At 46.0% G+C, this 17,171-nt stretch overlaps 1 protein-coding gene across 1 annotated transcript in view; it reads right to left on the bottom strand.

Moving 5' to 3' along the window:
* Positions 1-935: 935 nt before the first annotated feature.
* LOC118936622 (carboxypeptidase E) overlaps positions 936-17,171 on the bottom strand; it is a 37,340-nt gene continuing 21,104 nt past the window's right edge. The window contains exons 3-10 of the mRNA XM_036971982.1: positions 12,132-12,224; positions 11,688-11,855; positions 9,088-9,205; positions 7,779-7,961; positions 3,366-3,505; positions 3,039-3,138; positions 2,600-2,718; positions 936-1,359 (exon numbers count right to left, since the gene is read on the bottom strand). Of these exons, the coding sequence (XP_036827877.1) occupies positions 1,261-1,359; positions 2,600-2,718; positions 3,039-3,138; positions 3,366-3,505; positions 7,779-7,961; positions 9,088-9,205; positions 11,688-11,855; positions 12,132-12,224 (1,020 nt within the window). The 3' untranslated portion in view covers positions 936-1,260. The remainder of the gene's footprint in view (positions 1,360-2,599; positions 2,719-3,038; positions 3,139-3,365; positions 3,506-7,778; positions 7,962-9,087; positions 9,206-11,687; positions 11,856-12,131; positions 12,225-17,171) is intronic.

The following is a 17,171-nucleotide window of genomic DNA, read 5'->3' as shown; positions in this document are numbered from 1 at the left end:
AGAGTTGACAACATAGTGCCCTACTTCCTCTAGTACACTAAGGACCAGGGAAGAGTTGACAACATAGTGCCCTACTTCCTCTAGTACACTAAGGACCAGGGAAGAGTTGACAACATAGTGCCCTACTTCCTCTAGTACACTAAGGACCAGGGAAGAGTTGACAACATAGTGCACTACTTCCTCTAGTACACTAAGGACCAGGGAAGAGTTGACAACATAGTGCCCTACTTCCTCTAGTACACTAAGGACCAGGGAAGAGTTGACAACATAGTAAACTACTTCCTCTCTAAGGACCAGGGAAGAGTTGACAACATAGTGCACTACTTCCTCTAGTACACTAAGGACCAGGGAAGAGTTGACAACATAGTAAACTACTTCCTCTCTAAGGACCAGGGAAGAGTTGACAACATAGTAAACTACTTCCTCTCTAAGGACCAGGGAAGAGTTGACAACATAGTGCCCTACTTCCTCTAGTACACTAAGGACCAGGGAAGAGTTGACAACATAGTGCCCTACTTCCTCTAGTACACTAAGGACCAGGGAAGAGTTGACAACATAGTAAACTACTTCCTCTCTAAGGACCAGGGAAGAGTTGACAACATAGTGCCCTACTTCCTCTAGTACACTAAGGACCAGGGAAGAGTTGACAACATAGTGCCCTACTTCCTCTAGTACACTAAGGACCAGGGAAGAGTTGACAACATAGTGCCCTACTTCCTCTAGTACACTAAGGACCAGGGAATAGTTGACAACATAGTGCACTACTTCCTCTAGTACACTAAGGACCAGGGAAGAGTTGACAACATAGTAAACTACTTCCTCTCTAAGGACCAGGGAATAGTTGACAACATAGTGCCCTACTTCCTCTAGTACACTAAGGACCAGGGAAGAGTTGACAACATAGTAAACTACTTCCTCTCTAAGGACCAGTGAAGAGTTGACAACATAGTGCCCTACTTCCTCTTGTTCACTAAGGACCAGGAAAAGTTGCAGGGGAGAAGAGGGCCTATTGGAAAGCCAGATAAATAATGAGTAGATTGCATGCTAGAAAAGCTTGGAGCCCCCTGGAATGGGGTAACCCTTGACAACAACATCAACCATTAGACAAAAGTAAATAAAGACAGAAAAATTCAATTAAGAGAAGACCTGTACAGTGGGCGGGACAACACACAATATAGTACACCCATTTGTAGACGCACAAGTCAATCAACCTGTCAACCAATCACAGACGTGCCAGTGGCCCTATGGACCAATCAGTGTTCAGAAGTTGAGTGTCTCTGACATCATCTTCCACCAGTCCATCAGCTCCTCCTTTTCCTCTTCCTTCCTCTCTACCAAGGACTCCAGCTCAAAGTCCACCTGGAGACACACACAGGTTAGACGGTTAGACAAACAGTTTAACCCTAATCCTCTCCACCTGTAGATAATGCATGTTAACTACTACTGAACATAGCTGTTGTCAAGGTAACTACTACTGAACATACTGTTGTCATGGTAACTACTACTGAACATACTGTTGTCATGGTAACTACTACTGAACATACTGTTGTCATGGTAACTACTACTGAACATACTGTTGTCGTGTTAACTACTACTGAACATACTGTTGTCATGTTAACTACTACTGAACATACTGTTGTCATGGTAACTACTACTGAACATACTGTTGTCATGGTAACTACTACTGAGCATATTGTTGTCATGTGAACTAATAATAAACCTAGCTGTTGTCAAGGTAACTACTACTGAACATACTATTGTCATGTTAACTACTACTGAACATACTGTTGTCATGGTAACTACTACTGAACATACTGTTGTCAAGGTAACTACTACTGAACATACTGTTGTCATGTTAACTACTACTGAACATACTGTTGTCATGGTCACTACTACTGAGCATACTGTTGTCATGTTAACTACAACTGAACATACTGTTGTCATGGTAACTACTACTGAGCATATTGTTGTCATGTGAACTAATGATAAACCTAGCTGTTGTCAAGGTAACTACTACTGAACATACTATTGTCATGTTAACTACTACTGAACATGTTATTGTCATGGTAACTACTACTGAACATACTGTTGTCATGTTAACTACTACTGAACATACTGTTGTCATGGTAACTACTACTGAACATACTGTTGTCAAGGTAACTACTACTGAACATACTGTTGTCATGTTAACTACTACTGAACATACTGTTGTCATGGTCACTACTACTGAGCATACTGTTGTCATGTTAACTACAACTGAACATACTGTTGTCATGGTAACTACTACTGAGCATATTGTTGTCATGTGAACTAATGATAAACCTAGCTGTTGTCAAGGTAACTACTACTGAACATACTATTGTCATGTTAACTACTACTGAACATGTTATTGTCATGGTAACTACTACTGAACATACTGTTGTCATGTTAACTACTACTGAACATACTGTTGTCATGGTAACTACTACTGAACATACTGTTATCATGGTAACTACTACTGAACATAGCTGTTGTCATGTTATTATGGTTGTCATGTTATTATGGGTTGTTGTTGTCATGGTATTACTGGGCGTTGTTGTCATGGTTTCATGGTTCTTACCCTAATAGCAGGACTGTAGGGGACAGCCACCTTCTTGATGACAGTCAAGTAACCTGGAGCATAGGCAGATACCTTGTAGTTCCCTGCTGCCAGGAGACGCCAGTAGTCTCCGTCCTTAGCTGTTATCAATACACAATCAATAATCAATCATCAATATCACTGTACTTACAATAAGAAAGTACATTAGTAATCAATACACATTAATAATCAATACTCAATTATCAATAACATTATCACAGTCCTTAACTATGATCAATATCATAATAATCAATAACAATTTATCAATATAATAATAATCAATCAACTCTAATCAATATGATAATAATCAATAAACTATAATCAATATGATAATCAGCATGTTTTCTCCAATCAACAATATACTTCACAGTAACTCATCACCATTAGGGTTGGCTGAGAGGAGGGCTGGGATTGGTTGTACCTGTAGTGATGTCATGGTCGATGCCCTCCACTGAGATGGAGGCGTTAAAGATGGCTCCACCCTGAAGGTCACGCACAAAGCCCTTCACACCACGATGCACCTACACACACACACACACACACACACACACACACACACACACACACACACACACACACACACACACACACACACACACACACACACACACACACACACACACACACACACACACACACACACACAATTCATGTTTTGGTAGAATAAGACATATTTATGTCAATTATGACGTGTGTGTAGGTGTGTGTGTAGGTGTGTGTGTGTAGGTGTGTGTGTGTGTAGGTGTACCTGTTCTATGTAGTTGACCAGTGAGTTGCGGTTCTCCTCCCAATAAGTCTTCAGTGTGTCTTCAGCAGGAAACTTGTCACAGCTCAGCTCCAGAGTTATCTCAAAACAGTTACTGCTCAGGTAGTTAAAATCCTGCATGCCTGGGGAGAGGGAGGGAGGGAGGGAGGGATAAATTCAGCAAACTTAACATGTGTAAATGTTAGTATACAACAAGATTCAACAACTGAGACATAAACTGAACAAGTTCCGCAGACATGTGACTAACAGAAATGGAATAATGTGTCCCTGAACAAAGGGGGGGTTCAAAATCAAAAGTAACAGTCAGTATCTGGTGTGGCCACCAGCTGCATTAAGTAGTGCAGCCAACTGTGAACACTACACTACACAGGTAACCTACTGAGACTACACAGGTAACCTACTGAGAATACACAGGTAACCTACTGAGACTACTCAGGTAACCTACTGAGACTACAACACTACACAGGTAACCTACTGAGACTACTACACTACACAGGTAACCTACTGAGACTACACAGGTAACCTACTGAGACTACAACACTACACAGGTAACCTACTGAGACTACACATGTAACCTACTGAGACTACTACACTACACAGGTAACCTACTGAGACTACAACACTACACAGGTAACCTACTGAGACTACACAGGTAACCTACTGAGACTACACAGGTAACCTACTGCGACTACAACACTATACAGGTAACCTACTGAGACTACACAGGTAACCTACTGAGACTACACAGGTAACCTACTGAGACTACAACACTACACAGGTAACCTATTGAGACTACTACACTACACAGGTAACCTACTGATACTACACAGGTAACATATTGAGACTACACAGGTAACATACTGAGACTACACAGGTAACCTACTGAGACTACACAGGTAACCTACTGAGACTACACATGTAACCTACTGAGACTACAACACTACACAGGTAACCTACGGAGACTACACAGGTAACCTACTGAGACTACTACACTACACAGGTAACCTACTGAGACTACAACACTACACAGGTAACCTACTGAGACTACTACACTACACAGGTAACCTACTGAGACTACAACACTACACAGGTAACCTATTGAGACTACTACACTACACAGGTAACCTACTGAGACTACACAGGTAACCTACTGAAACTACACAGGTAACCTATTGAGACTACACAGGTAACCTACTGAGAACACTACACTACACAGGTAACCTACCGAGACTACTACACTACACAGGTAACCTACTGAGAACACTACACTACACAGGTAACCTACTGAGACTATACAGGTAACCTAATGAGACTACACAGGTAACCTACTGAGAACACCACACTACACAGGTAACCTACTGACACTACAACACTACACAGGTAACCTACTGAGACTACACAGGTAACCTACTGAGACTACACAGGTAACCTACTGAGACTACTACACTACACAGGTAACCTACTGAGACTACACAGGTAACCTACTGAGACTACACAGGTAACCTACTGAGACTACACAGGTAACCTACTGAGACTACAACACTATACAGGTAACCTACTGAGACTACACAGGTAACCTACTGAGACTATACAGGTAACCTACTGAGACTACACAGGTAACCTACTGAGACTACACAGGTAACCTACTGAGACTACACAGGTAACCTACTGAGACTACACAGGTAACCTACTGAGACTACAACACTACACAGGTAACCTACTGAGACTACACAGGTAACCTACTGAGACTACCACACTACACAGGTAACCTACTGAGACTATACAGGTAACCTACTGAGACTACACAGGTAACCTACTGAGACTACACAGGTAACCTATTGAGACTACCACACTACACAGGAAACCTACTGAGACTACACAGGTAACTTAATGACACTACACAGGTAACCTAATGAGACTACTACACTACACAGGTAACCTACTGAGACTACTACACTACACTACACAGGTAACCTACTGAAACTACACAGGTAACCTACTGAGACTACACAGGTAACTTAATGACACTACACAGGTAACCTAATGAGACTACTACACTACACAGGTAACCTACTGAGACTACCACACTAGTTTCTGAAGGGATTTGTTTGACAGATTAAAACATCACGACTGGTTGTATTGTTGGTTTTGAAAAGAGATGTCACTGCGATTTAGATGGCACAATGATTATCTCCACTATACTAGTTTATTTAGTCACATAAACTGAAATTAGACAAACTATTCTAATATTACCAACCAGGAAATGGAGGAGCGATTTCTGCGTAGAGCACCTTGAATGAGTTGAACCATCATAATTATATTGAAAAAACTGTCTGTTCCCCAGCTCTGCCTCCCCCCTAACCTGGGTCTGTTCCCCAGCTCTGCCTCCGCTGTCAACATGTTATACCCCCCCTAACCTGGGTCTGTTCCCCAGCTCTGCCTCCCCTGTCAACATGTTATACCCCCCCTAACCTGGGTCTGTTCCCCAGCTCTGCCTCCGCTGTCAACATGTTATACCCCCCTAACCTGGGTCTGTTCCCCGGCTCTGCATCCCCTGTCAAAATGTTATACCCCCCTAACCTGGGTCTGTTCCCCAGCTCTGCCTCCCCCCTAATCTGGGTCTGTTCCCCAGCTCTGCCTCCCCTGTCACCTCACCTCTGTAGGTGAAGCTAGTGTCTGTCTGTGTGTTACCTCTAGGTACGCTGTACCAGGCCCCTCTGTAGGTGAAGCTAGTGTCTGTGTGTTACCTCTGGGTACGCTGTACCAGGCCCCTCTGTAGGTGAAGCTAGTGTCTGTGTGTTACCTCTGGGTACGCTGTACCAGGCCCCTCTGTAGGTGAAGCTAGTGTCTGTGTGTGTGTTACCTCTGGGTACGCTGTACCAGGCCCCTCTGTAGGTGAAGCTAGTGTCTGTGTGTTACCTCTGGGTACGCTGTACCAGGCCCCTCTGTAGGTGAAGCTAGTGTCTGTGTGTTACCTCTGGGTACGCTGTACCAGGCCCCTCTGTAGGTGAAGCTAGTGTCTGTGTGTTACCTCTGGGTACGCTGTACCAGGCCCCTCTGTAGGTGAAGCTAGTGTCTGTGTGTTACCTCTGGGTACGCTGTACCAGGCCCCTCTGTAGGTGATGCTAGTGTCTGTGTGTTACCTCTGGGTACGCTGTACCAGGCCCCTCTGTAGGTGATGCTAGTGTCTGTGTGTTACCTCTGGGTACGCTGTACCAGGCCCCTCTGTAGGTGAAGCTAGTGTCTGTGTGTTACCTCTGGGTACGCTGTACCAGGCCCCTCTGTAGGTGAAGCTAGTGTCTGTGTGTTACCTCTGGGTACGCTGTACCAGGCCCCTCTGTAGGTGAAGCTAGTGTCTGTGTGTGTGTTACCTCTGGGTACGCTGTACCAGGCCCCTCTGTAGGTGAAGCTAGTGTCTGTGTGTTACCTCTGGGTACGCTGTACCAGGCCCCTCTGTAGGTGAAGCTAGTGTCTGTGTGTTACCTCTGGGTACGCTGTACCAGGCCCCTCTGTAGGTGAAGCTAGTGTCTGTGTGTGTGTTACCTCTGGGTACGCTGTACCAGGCCCCTCTGTAGGTGAAGCTAGTGTCTGTGTGTTACCTCTGGGTACGCTGTACCAGGCCCCTCTGTAGGTGAAGCTAGTGTCTGTGTGTGTGTTACCTCTGGGTACGCTGTACCAGGCCCCTCTGTAGGTGAAGCTAGTGTCTGTGTGTTACCTCTGGGTACGCTGTACCAGGCCCCTCTGTAGGTGAAGCTAGTGTCTGTGTGTTACCTCTGGGTACGCTGTACCAGGCCCCTCTGTAGGTGATGCTAGTGTCTGTGTGTTACCTCTGGGTACGCTGTACCAGGCCCCTCTGTAGGTGAAGCTAGTGTCTGTGTGTTACCTCTGGGTACGCTGTACCAGGCCCCTCTGTAGGTGAAGCTAGTGTCTGTGTGTTACCTCTGGGTACGCTGTACCAGGCCCCTCTGTAGGTGAAGCTAGTGTCTGTGTGTGTGTTACCTCTGGGTACGCTGTACCAGGCCCCTCTGTAGGTGAAGCTAGTGTCTGTGTGTTACCTCTGGGTACGCTGTACCAGGCCCCTCTGTAGGTGAAGCTAGTGTCTGTGTGTGTGTTACCTCTGGGTACGCTGTACCAGGCCCCTCTGTAGGTGAAGCTAGTGTCTGTGTGTTACCTCTGGGTACGCTGTACCAGGCCCCTCTGTAGGTGAAGCTAGTGTCTGTGTGTTACCTCTGGGTACGCTGTACCAGGCCCCTCTGTAGGTGATGCTAGTGTCTGTGTGTTACCTCTGGGTACGCTGTACCAGGCCCCTCTGTAGGTGATGCTAGTGTCTGTGTGTTACCTCTGGGTACGCTGTACCAGGCCCCTCTGTAGGTGAAGCTAGTGTCTGTGTGTTACCTCCGGGTACGCTGTACCAGGCCCCTCCGTTGGTGATGCCGTCGGTGAAGCTGGTATCATCGTCGTTCTTCCTGCACGGAGCCCGCTGGGGGTCTGACATCACAGGATTAAACTGGGAGTAGGACTTCGCCAGAGACTTAAAGATGACGTCATCAGGACTGGCGCTGTACTCATGGGTCGAACCTGGAGGGAGGGAAGGAGGGAGGGAGAGGTAGAGAGGATGGGAGAGGGAGGGAGGGAGGGAGGGAGGGAGGGAGGGAGGGAGGGAGGGAGGGAGGGAGGGAGGGAGGGAGGGAGGGAGGGAGGGAGGGAGGGAGGAAGGAAGGGAGGTGGGAGGGAGGGAGCGAGGGAAGAGAGGATAGGGAGGGAGGGAGGGAGGGAGGGAGGGAGGGAGGGAGGGAGGGAGGGAGGGGGGATGGAGGGAGGGAGGATGGGAGAGGGAGGGAGGATGGGAGAGGGAGGGGAGGAGGGAGGGAGGTGGGAGGGAGGGAGGATGGGAGAGGGAGGGGAGGAGGGAGGAGGGAGAAAAGAGGGAATGGGGGAGGGAATGAGGGGGGGGATAACTTATTTGCAATTATTAGCAGTGGCATTATGTAACGTTTTTGGGCGACCAAATTCACATAGAAATATGAGTTATACATCTGAAATTCTCATTGAAATGAAGTCTAAGAAGAGGTAGATCTGTTATATGTGTGTTATTTCTATGCTTCCAATTCTTAAATTACATTTTTGTGTCATTTACTCAGCTTCATGTCTGGTTCACAGTGGTTTAAATTACCCATGATGCTCTACTCTACACTGTAGGAGATGTCTGGTTCACAGTGGTTGAAATTATCCCATGATGCTCTACTCTACACTGTAGGAGATGTCTAGTTCACAGCGGTTTAAGTGATCCCATGATGCTCTACTCTACACTGTAGGAGATGTCTGGTTCACAGTGGTTTATGTGTGTAGCGTGGTGTGTGTGTAGCGTGGTGTGTGTGTAGCGTGGTGTGTGTGTAGCGTGGTGTGTGTGTAGCGTGGTGTGTGTGTAGCGTCGTGTTTGTGTAGCGTGGTGTGTGTGTAGCGTGGTGTGTGTGTAGCGTGGTGTCTGTGTAGCGTGGTGTGTGTGTAGCGTGGTGTGTGTGTAGTGTGGTGTGTGTGTAGCGTGGTGTGTGTAGCATGGTGTGTAGCGTGGTGTGTGTGTAGCATGGTGTGTGTGTAGCGTGGTGTGTGTGTAGCGTGGTGTGTGTGTAGCATGGTGTGTGTGTAGCGTGGTGTGTGTGTAGCGTGGTGTGTGTGTAGCGTGGTGTGTGTGTAGCGTGGTTACCGCTGCGTGTCTCGTCGTAGGGGTAGTTGGCCACCACATCTCCTCCATGCAGATTAGCTGAGAGGACGAATGGAATCTCCATTATCCACCTGATCACTGCCTTGGTCTCTGGAGCCAGCTGGAGACAACACAGACACAGACAGACAGGATCACTGCCTTGGTCTCTGGAGCCAGCTGGAGACAACACAGACACAGACAGACAGGATCACTGCCTTGGTCTCTGGAGCCAGCTGGAGACAACACAGACAGACAGGATCACTGCCTTGGTCTCTGGAGCCAGCTGGAGACAACACAGACACAGACAGACAGGATCACTGCCTTGGTCTCTGGAGCTAGCTAGAGACAACACAGACACAGACAGACAGGATCACTGCCTTGGTCTCTGGAGCCAGCTGGAGACAACACAGACACAGACAGACAGGATCACTGCCTTGGTCTCTGGAGCTAGCTGGAGACAACAAAGACACAGCCAGACAGGATCACTGCCTTGGTCTCTGGAGCTAGCTGGAGACAACACAGACACAGACAGACAGGATCACTGCCTTGGTCTCTGGAGCCAGCTGGAGACAACACAGACAGACAGGATCACTGCCTTGGTCTCTGGAACCAGCTGGAGACAACACAGACACAGACAGACAGGATCACTGCCTTGGTCTCTGGAGCCAGCTGGAGACAACACAGACACAGACAGACAGGATCACTGCCTTGGTCTCTGGAGCCAGCTGGAGACAACACAGACACAGACAGACAGGATCACTGCCTTGGTCTCTGGAGCCAGCTGGAGACAACACAGACAGACAGGATCACTGCCTTGGTCTCTGGAGCCAGCTGGAGACAACACAGACACAGACAGACAGGATCACTGCCTTGGTCTCTGGAGCTAGCTAGAGACAACACAGACACAGACAGACAGAATCACTGCCTTGGTCTCTGGAGCTAGCTGGAGACAACAAAGACACAGACAGACAGGATCACTGCCTTGGTCTCTGGAGCTAGCTGGAGACAACACAGACACAGACAGACAGGATCACTGCCTTGGTCTCTGGAGCCAGCTGGAGACAACACAGACAGACAGGATCACTGCCTTGGTCTCTGGAGCCAGCTGGAGACAACACAGACACAGACAGACAGGATCACTGCCTTGGTCTCTGGAGCCAGCTGGAGACAACACAGACAGACAGGATCACTGACTAGGTCTCTGGAGCAGCCTGGAGACAACACAGACACAGACAGACAGGATCACTGCCTTGGTCTCTGGAGCCAGCTGGAGACAACACAGACAGACAGGATCACTGCCTTGGTCTCTGGAGCCAGCTGGAGACAACACAGACAGACAGGATCACTGCCTTTGTCTCTGGAGCTAGCTAGAGACAACACAGACACAGACAGACATAATCACTGCCTTGGTCTCTGGAGCTAGCTGGAGACAACAAAGACACAGACAGACAGGATCACTGCCTTGGTCTCTGGAGCCAGCTGGAGACAACACAGACACAGACAGACAGGATCACTGCCTTGGTCTCTGGAGCCAGCTGGAGACAACACAGACAGACAGGATCACTGCCTTGGTCTCTGGAGCCAGCTGGAGACAACACAGACACAGACAGACAGGATCACTGCCTTGGTCTCTGGAGCCAGCTGGAGACAACACAGACAGACAGGATCACTGACTAGGTCTCTGGAGCCAGCTGGAGACAACACAGACAGACAGGATCACTGACTAGGTCTCTGGAGCAGCCTGGAGACAACACAGACACAGACAGACATGATCACTGCCTTGGTCTCTGGAGCCAGCTGGAGACAACACAGACAGACAGGATCACTGACTAGGTCTCTGGAGCCAGCTGGAGACAACACGGACAGACAGGATCACTGCCTTGGTCTCTGGAGCTAGATGGAGACAACACAGACAGACAGGATCACTGCCTTGGTCTCTGGAGCTAGCTGGAGACAACACAGACAGACAGGAACACTGCCTTGGTCTCTGGAGCCAGCTGGAGACAACACAGACAGACAGGATCACTGCCTTGGTCTCTGGAGCAGCCTGGAGACAACACAGACACAGACAGACAGGATCACTGCCTTGGTCTCTGGAGCCAGCTGGAGACAACACAGACACAGACAGACAGGATCACTGCATTGGTCTCTGGAGCCAACATAGACACAGACAGACAGACAGACAGACAGACAGACAGACAGACAGACAGACAGACAGACAGACAGACAGACAGACAGACAGGTGTGTTACCAGACAGACAGACAGACAGGTGTGTTACCAGACAGACAGACAGACAGACAGACAGACAGACAGACAGACAGACAGACAGACAGGTGTGTTACCAGACAGACAGACAGACAGGTGTGTTACCAGACAGACAGACAGACAGACAGACAGACAGACAGACAGATGTGTTACCAGACAGACAGACAGACAGACAGACAGACAGGTGTGTTACCAGACAGACAGACAGACAGACAGGTGTGTTACCAGACAGACAGACAGACAGACAGACAGACAGGTGTGTTACCAGACAGACAGACAGGTGTGTTACCAGACAGACAGACAGACAGACAGACAGACAGACAGACAGGTGTGTTACCTTGGTATTTTCGTCCACGGCCTTCTTCATGTTGTTGAGCAGGTGGTTGTTGGCTCCGCCCTCCTTCTCGTTGCCGTAGACGATGCGGTCCAGGTCAGGGAAGTTCCTGTTCAGGTCAACCCCCTGGGCGTTACTACGACCTACGAACCAATCTTTCAGCTCCCCCGACTGACACACAGAGGGAGGAGAGATGTTACCTGGTCCCATGAACCAGTCTGTGTGTGTTAGTTGTGATGTGTGTGTTAGTTGTGATGTGTGTGTTAGTTGTGATGTGTGTGTTAGTTGTGGTGTGTGTGTTAGTTGTGATGTGTGTGTTAGTTGTGGTGTGTGTGTTAGTTGTGGTGTGTGTGTTAGTTGTGGTGTGTGTGTTAGTTGTGATGTGTGTGTTAGTTGTGGTGTGTGTGTTAGTTGTGGTGTGTGTGTTAGTTGTGGTGTGTGTGTTACCTGGGAGGCAGCCTTCTCAAAGCCATCAGGGTTCATGGAGGGCATCAGGTGGATACGTGTGGTGTGGATCAGATCGATGATCGACTCGTTGCCCTGTGATAACACAACAACATATTAACTCTGTGATCGACTCGTTGCCCTGTGAAAACACAACAACATATTAACTCTGTGATCGTTAAGTTGCTCTGATACAACACAACAACATATTAACTCTGTGATCGTTTAGTTCCCTGTTACAAAACAACAACATATTAACTCAGTGATCGTTTAGTTGCTCTGATACAACACAACAACATATTAACTCTGTGATCGTTTAGTTGCTCTGTTACCACACAACATATTAACTCTGTGATCGTTTGGTTACCCTGTGATAAAACAACAACATATTAACTCAGTGATCGTTTAGTTGCTCTGTTACAACACAACAACATATTAACTCTGTGATCGTTTAGTTGCTCTGTTACAACACAACAACATATTAACTCTATGATCGTTTAGTTGCCCTGTGATAACACAACAACATATTAACTTTGTGATAGACTCGTTGCCCTGTGATAAAACAACAACATATTAACTCTGTGATCGTTTAGTTGCTCTGTAACAACACAACAACATATTAACTCTATGATCGTTTAGTTGCCCTATGATAACACAACAACATATTAACTCTGTGATTGTTTAGTTGCGCTGTGATAAAACAACAACATATTAACTCTGTGATTGTTTAGTTGCCCTGTGATAAAACAACAACATATTAACTCTGTGATTGTTTAGTTGCCCTGTGATAACACAACAACATATTAACTCTGTGATCGTTTAGTTGCTCTGTTACAACACAACAACATATTAACTCTGTGATCGTTTAGTTGCCCTGTGATAACACAACAACATATTAACTCTGTGATCGTTTAGTTGCACTGATACAACACAACAACATATTAACTTTGTGATAGACTCGTTGCCCTGTGATAACACAAAATAATATTAACTCTGTGATCGTTTAGTTGCCCTGTGATAAAACAACAACATATTAACTCCGTGATCGTTTGGTTGCACTGATACAACACAACAACACATTAACTCTGTGATCGTTTAGTTGCTCTGTTACAACACAACAACATTTTAACTCTGTGATCGTTTAGTTGCTCTGTTACAACACAACAACATATTAACTCTGTGATCGTTTAGTTGCTCTGTTACAACATAGCAACATATTAACTCTGTGATCGTTTAGTTGCACTGATACAACACAACAACATATTAACTCTTTGATCGTTTAGTTGCCCTGTGATGACACAACAACATATTAACTCTGTGATCGTTTAGTTGCTCTGTTACAACATAGCAACATATTAACTCTGTGATCGTTTAGTTGCACTGATACAACACAACAACATATTAACTCTTTGATCGTTTAGTTGCCCTGTGATGACACAACAACATATTAACTCTGTGATCGTTTAGTTGCTCTGTTACAACATAGCAACATATTAACTCTGTGATCGTTTAGTTGCACTGATACAACACAACAACATATTAACTCTTTGATCGTTTAGTTGCCCTGTGATGACACAACAACATATTAACTCTGTGATCGTTTAGTTGGATCCAAACTACAGGTTATATTACCTGTTGGTAACAGAGGTATAGACAGGTTATATTACCTGTTGGTAACAGAGGTACAGACAGGTTATATTACCTGTTGGTAACAGAGGTACTGAGACAGGTTATATTACCTGTTGGTAACAGAGGTACTGAGACAGGTTATATTACCTGTTGGTAACAGAGGTACAGAGACAGGTTATATTACCTGTTGGTAACAGAGGTACAGAGACAGGTTATATTACCTGTTGGTAACAGAGGTACTGAGACAGGTTATATTACCTGTTGGTAACAGAGGTACTGAGACAGGTTATATTACCTGTTGGTAACAGAGGTACTGAGACAGGTTATATTACCTGTTGGTATTGGTTACAGAGGTACTGAGCCAGGTTATGTTACCTGTTGGTAACAGAGGTACAGCCAGGTTATGTTACCTGTTGGTAACAGAGGTACAGCCAGGTTATGTTACCTGTTGGTAACAGAGGTACAGAGACAGGTTATATTACCTGTTGGTAACAGAGGTACTGAGACAGGTTATATTACCTGTTGGTAACAGAGGTACAGAGACAGGTTATATTACCTGTTGGTAACAGAGGTACAGAGACAGGTTATATTACCTGTTGGTAACAGAGGTACTGAGACAGGTTATATTACCTGTTGGTAACAGAGGTACTGAGACAGGTTATATTACCTGTTGGTAACAGAGGTACTGAGACAGGTTATGTTCCTGTTGGTAACAGAGGTACAGCCAGGTTATGTTACCTGTTGGTATTGGTTACAGAGGTACTGAGCCAGGTTATGTTACCTGTTGGTATTGGTTACAGAGGTACTGAGCCAGGTTATATTACCTGTTGGTAACAGAGGTACAGCCAGGTTATGTTACCTGTTGGTATTGGTAACAGAGGTACTGAGCCAGGTTATGTTACCTGTTGGTAACAGAGGTACAGCCAGGTTATGTTACCTGTTGGTATTGGTTACAGAGGTACTGAGCCAGGTTATATTACCTGTTGGTAACAGAGGTACTGAGACAGGTTATATTACCTGTTGGTAACAGAGGTACTGAGACAGGTTATGTTCCTGTTGGTAACAGAGGTACAGCCAGGTTATGTTACCTGTTGGTATTGGTTACAGAGGTACTGAGCCAGGTTATGTTACCTGTTGGTATTGGTTACAGAGGTACTGAGCCAGGTTATATTACCTGTTGGTAACAGAGGTACAGCCAGGTTATGTTACCTGTTGGTATTGGTAACAGAGGTACTGAGCCAGGTTATATTACCTGTTGGTAAGAGAGGTACAGCCAGGTTATGTTACCTGTTGGTATTGGTAACAGAGGTACTGAGCCAGGTTATGTTACCTGTTGGTAACAGAGGTACTGAGCCAGGTTATGTTACCTGTTGGTAACAGAGGTACAGCCAGGTTATGTTACCTGTTGGTATTGGTAACAGAGGTACTGAGCCAGGTTATATTACCTGTTGGTAACAGAGGTACAGCCAGGTTATGTTACCTGTTGGTAACAGAGGTACTGAGCCAGGTTATATTACCTGTTGGTAACAGAGGTACAGCCAGGTTATATTACCTGTTGGTAACAGAGGTACTGAGACAGGTTATATTACCTGTTGGTAACAGAGGTACTGAGCCAGGTTATATTACCTGTTGGTAACAGAGGTACTGAGACAGGTTATATTACCTGTTGGTATTGGTTACAGAGGTACTGAGCCAGGTTATGTTACCTGTTGGTAACAGAGGTACAGCCAGGTTATGTTACCTGTTGGTAACAGAGGTACAGCCAGGTTATGTTACCTGTTGGTAACAGAGGTACAGAGACAGGTTATATTACCTGTTGGTAACAGAGGTACTGAGACAGGTTATATTACCTGTTGGTAACAGAGGTACAGAGACAGGTTATATTACCTGTTGGTAACAGAGGTACAGAGACAGGTTATATTACCTGTTGGTAACAGAGGTACTGAGACAGGTTATATTACCTGTTGGTAACAGAGGTACTGAGACAGGTTATATTACCTGTTGGTAACAGAGGTACTGAGACAGGTTATGTTCCTGTTGGTAACAGAGGTACAGCCAGGTTATGTTACCTGTTGGTATTGGTTACAGAGGTACTGAGCCAGGTTATGTTACCTGTTGGTATTGGTTACAGAGGTACTGAGCCAGGTTATATTACCTGTTGGTAACAGAGGTACAGCCAGGTTATGTTACCTGTTGGTATTGGTAACAGAGGTACTGAGCCAGGTTATGTTACCTGTTGGTAACAGAGGTACAGCCAGGTTATGTTACCTGTTGGTATTGGTTACAGAGGTACTGAGCCAGGTTATATTACCTGTTGGTAACAGAGGTACTGAGACAGGTTATATTACCTGTTGGTAACAGAGGTACTGAGACAGGTTATGTTCCTGTTGGTAACAGAGGTACAGCCAGGTTATGTTACCTGTTGGTATTGGTTACAGAGGTACTGAGCCAGGTTATGTTACCTGTTGGTATTGGTTACAGAGGTACTGAGCCAGGTTATATTACCTGTTGGTAACAGAGGTACAGCCAGGTTATGTTACCTGTTGGTATTGGTAACAGAGGTACTGAGCCAGGTTATATTACCTGTTGGTAACAGAGGTACAGCCAGGTTATGTTACCTGTTGGTATTGGTAACAGAGGTACTGAGCCAGGTTATGTTACCTGTTGGTAACAGAGGTACTGAGCCAGGTTATGTTACCTGTTGGTAACAGAGGTACAGCCAGGTTATGTTACCTGTTGGTATTGGTAACAGAGGTACTGAGCCAGGTTATATTACCTGTTGGTAACAGAGGTACAGCCAGGTTATGTTACCTGTTGGTAACAGAGGTACTGAGCCAGGTTATATTACCTGTTGGTAACAGAGGTACAGCCAGGTTATATTACCTGTTGGTAACAGAGGTACTGAGCCAGGTTATGTTCCTGTTGGTAACAGAGGTACAGCCAGGTTATGTTACCTGTTGGTATTGGTAACAGAGGTACTGAGCCAGGTTATATTACCTGTTGGTAACAGAGGTACAGCCAGGTTATGTTACCTGTTGGTATTGGTTACAGAGGTACTGAGCCAGGTTATATTACCTGTTGGTAACAGAGGTACAGCCAGGTTATATTACCTGTTGGTATTGGTTACAGAGGTACAGCCAGGTTATATTACCTGTTGGTATTGGTTACAGAGGTACAGCCAGGTTATATTACCTGTTGGTATTGGTTACAGAGGTACTGAGCCAGGTTATATTACCTGTTGGTAACAGAGGTACAGCCAGGTTATATTACCTGTTGGTAACAGAGGTACTGAGCCAGGTTATGTTCCTGTTGGTAACAGAGGTACAGCCAGGTTATGTTACCTGTTGGTATTGGTAACAGAGGTACTGAGCCAGGTTATATTACCTGTTGGTATTGGTTACAGAGGTACTGAGC

This window comes from Oncorhynchus mykiss, unplaced genomic scaffold (genome assembly GCF_013265735.2).
Source record: "Oncorhynchus mykiss isolate Arlee unplaced genomic scaffold, USDA_OmykA_1.1 un_scaffold_87, whole genome shotgun sequence".
Classification (NCBI taxonomy): Eukaryota; Metazoa; Chordata; class Actinopteri; order Salmoniformes; family Salmonidae; genus Oncorhynchus; species Oncorhynchus mykiss.
This window is presented reverse-complemented; position numbering and strand designations above follow the sequence as displayed.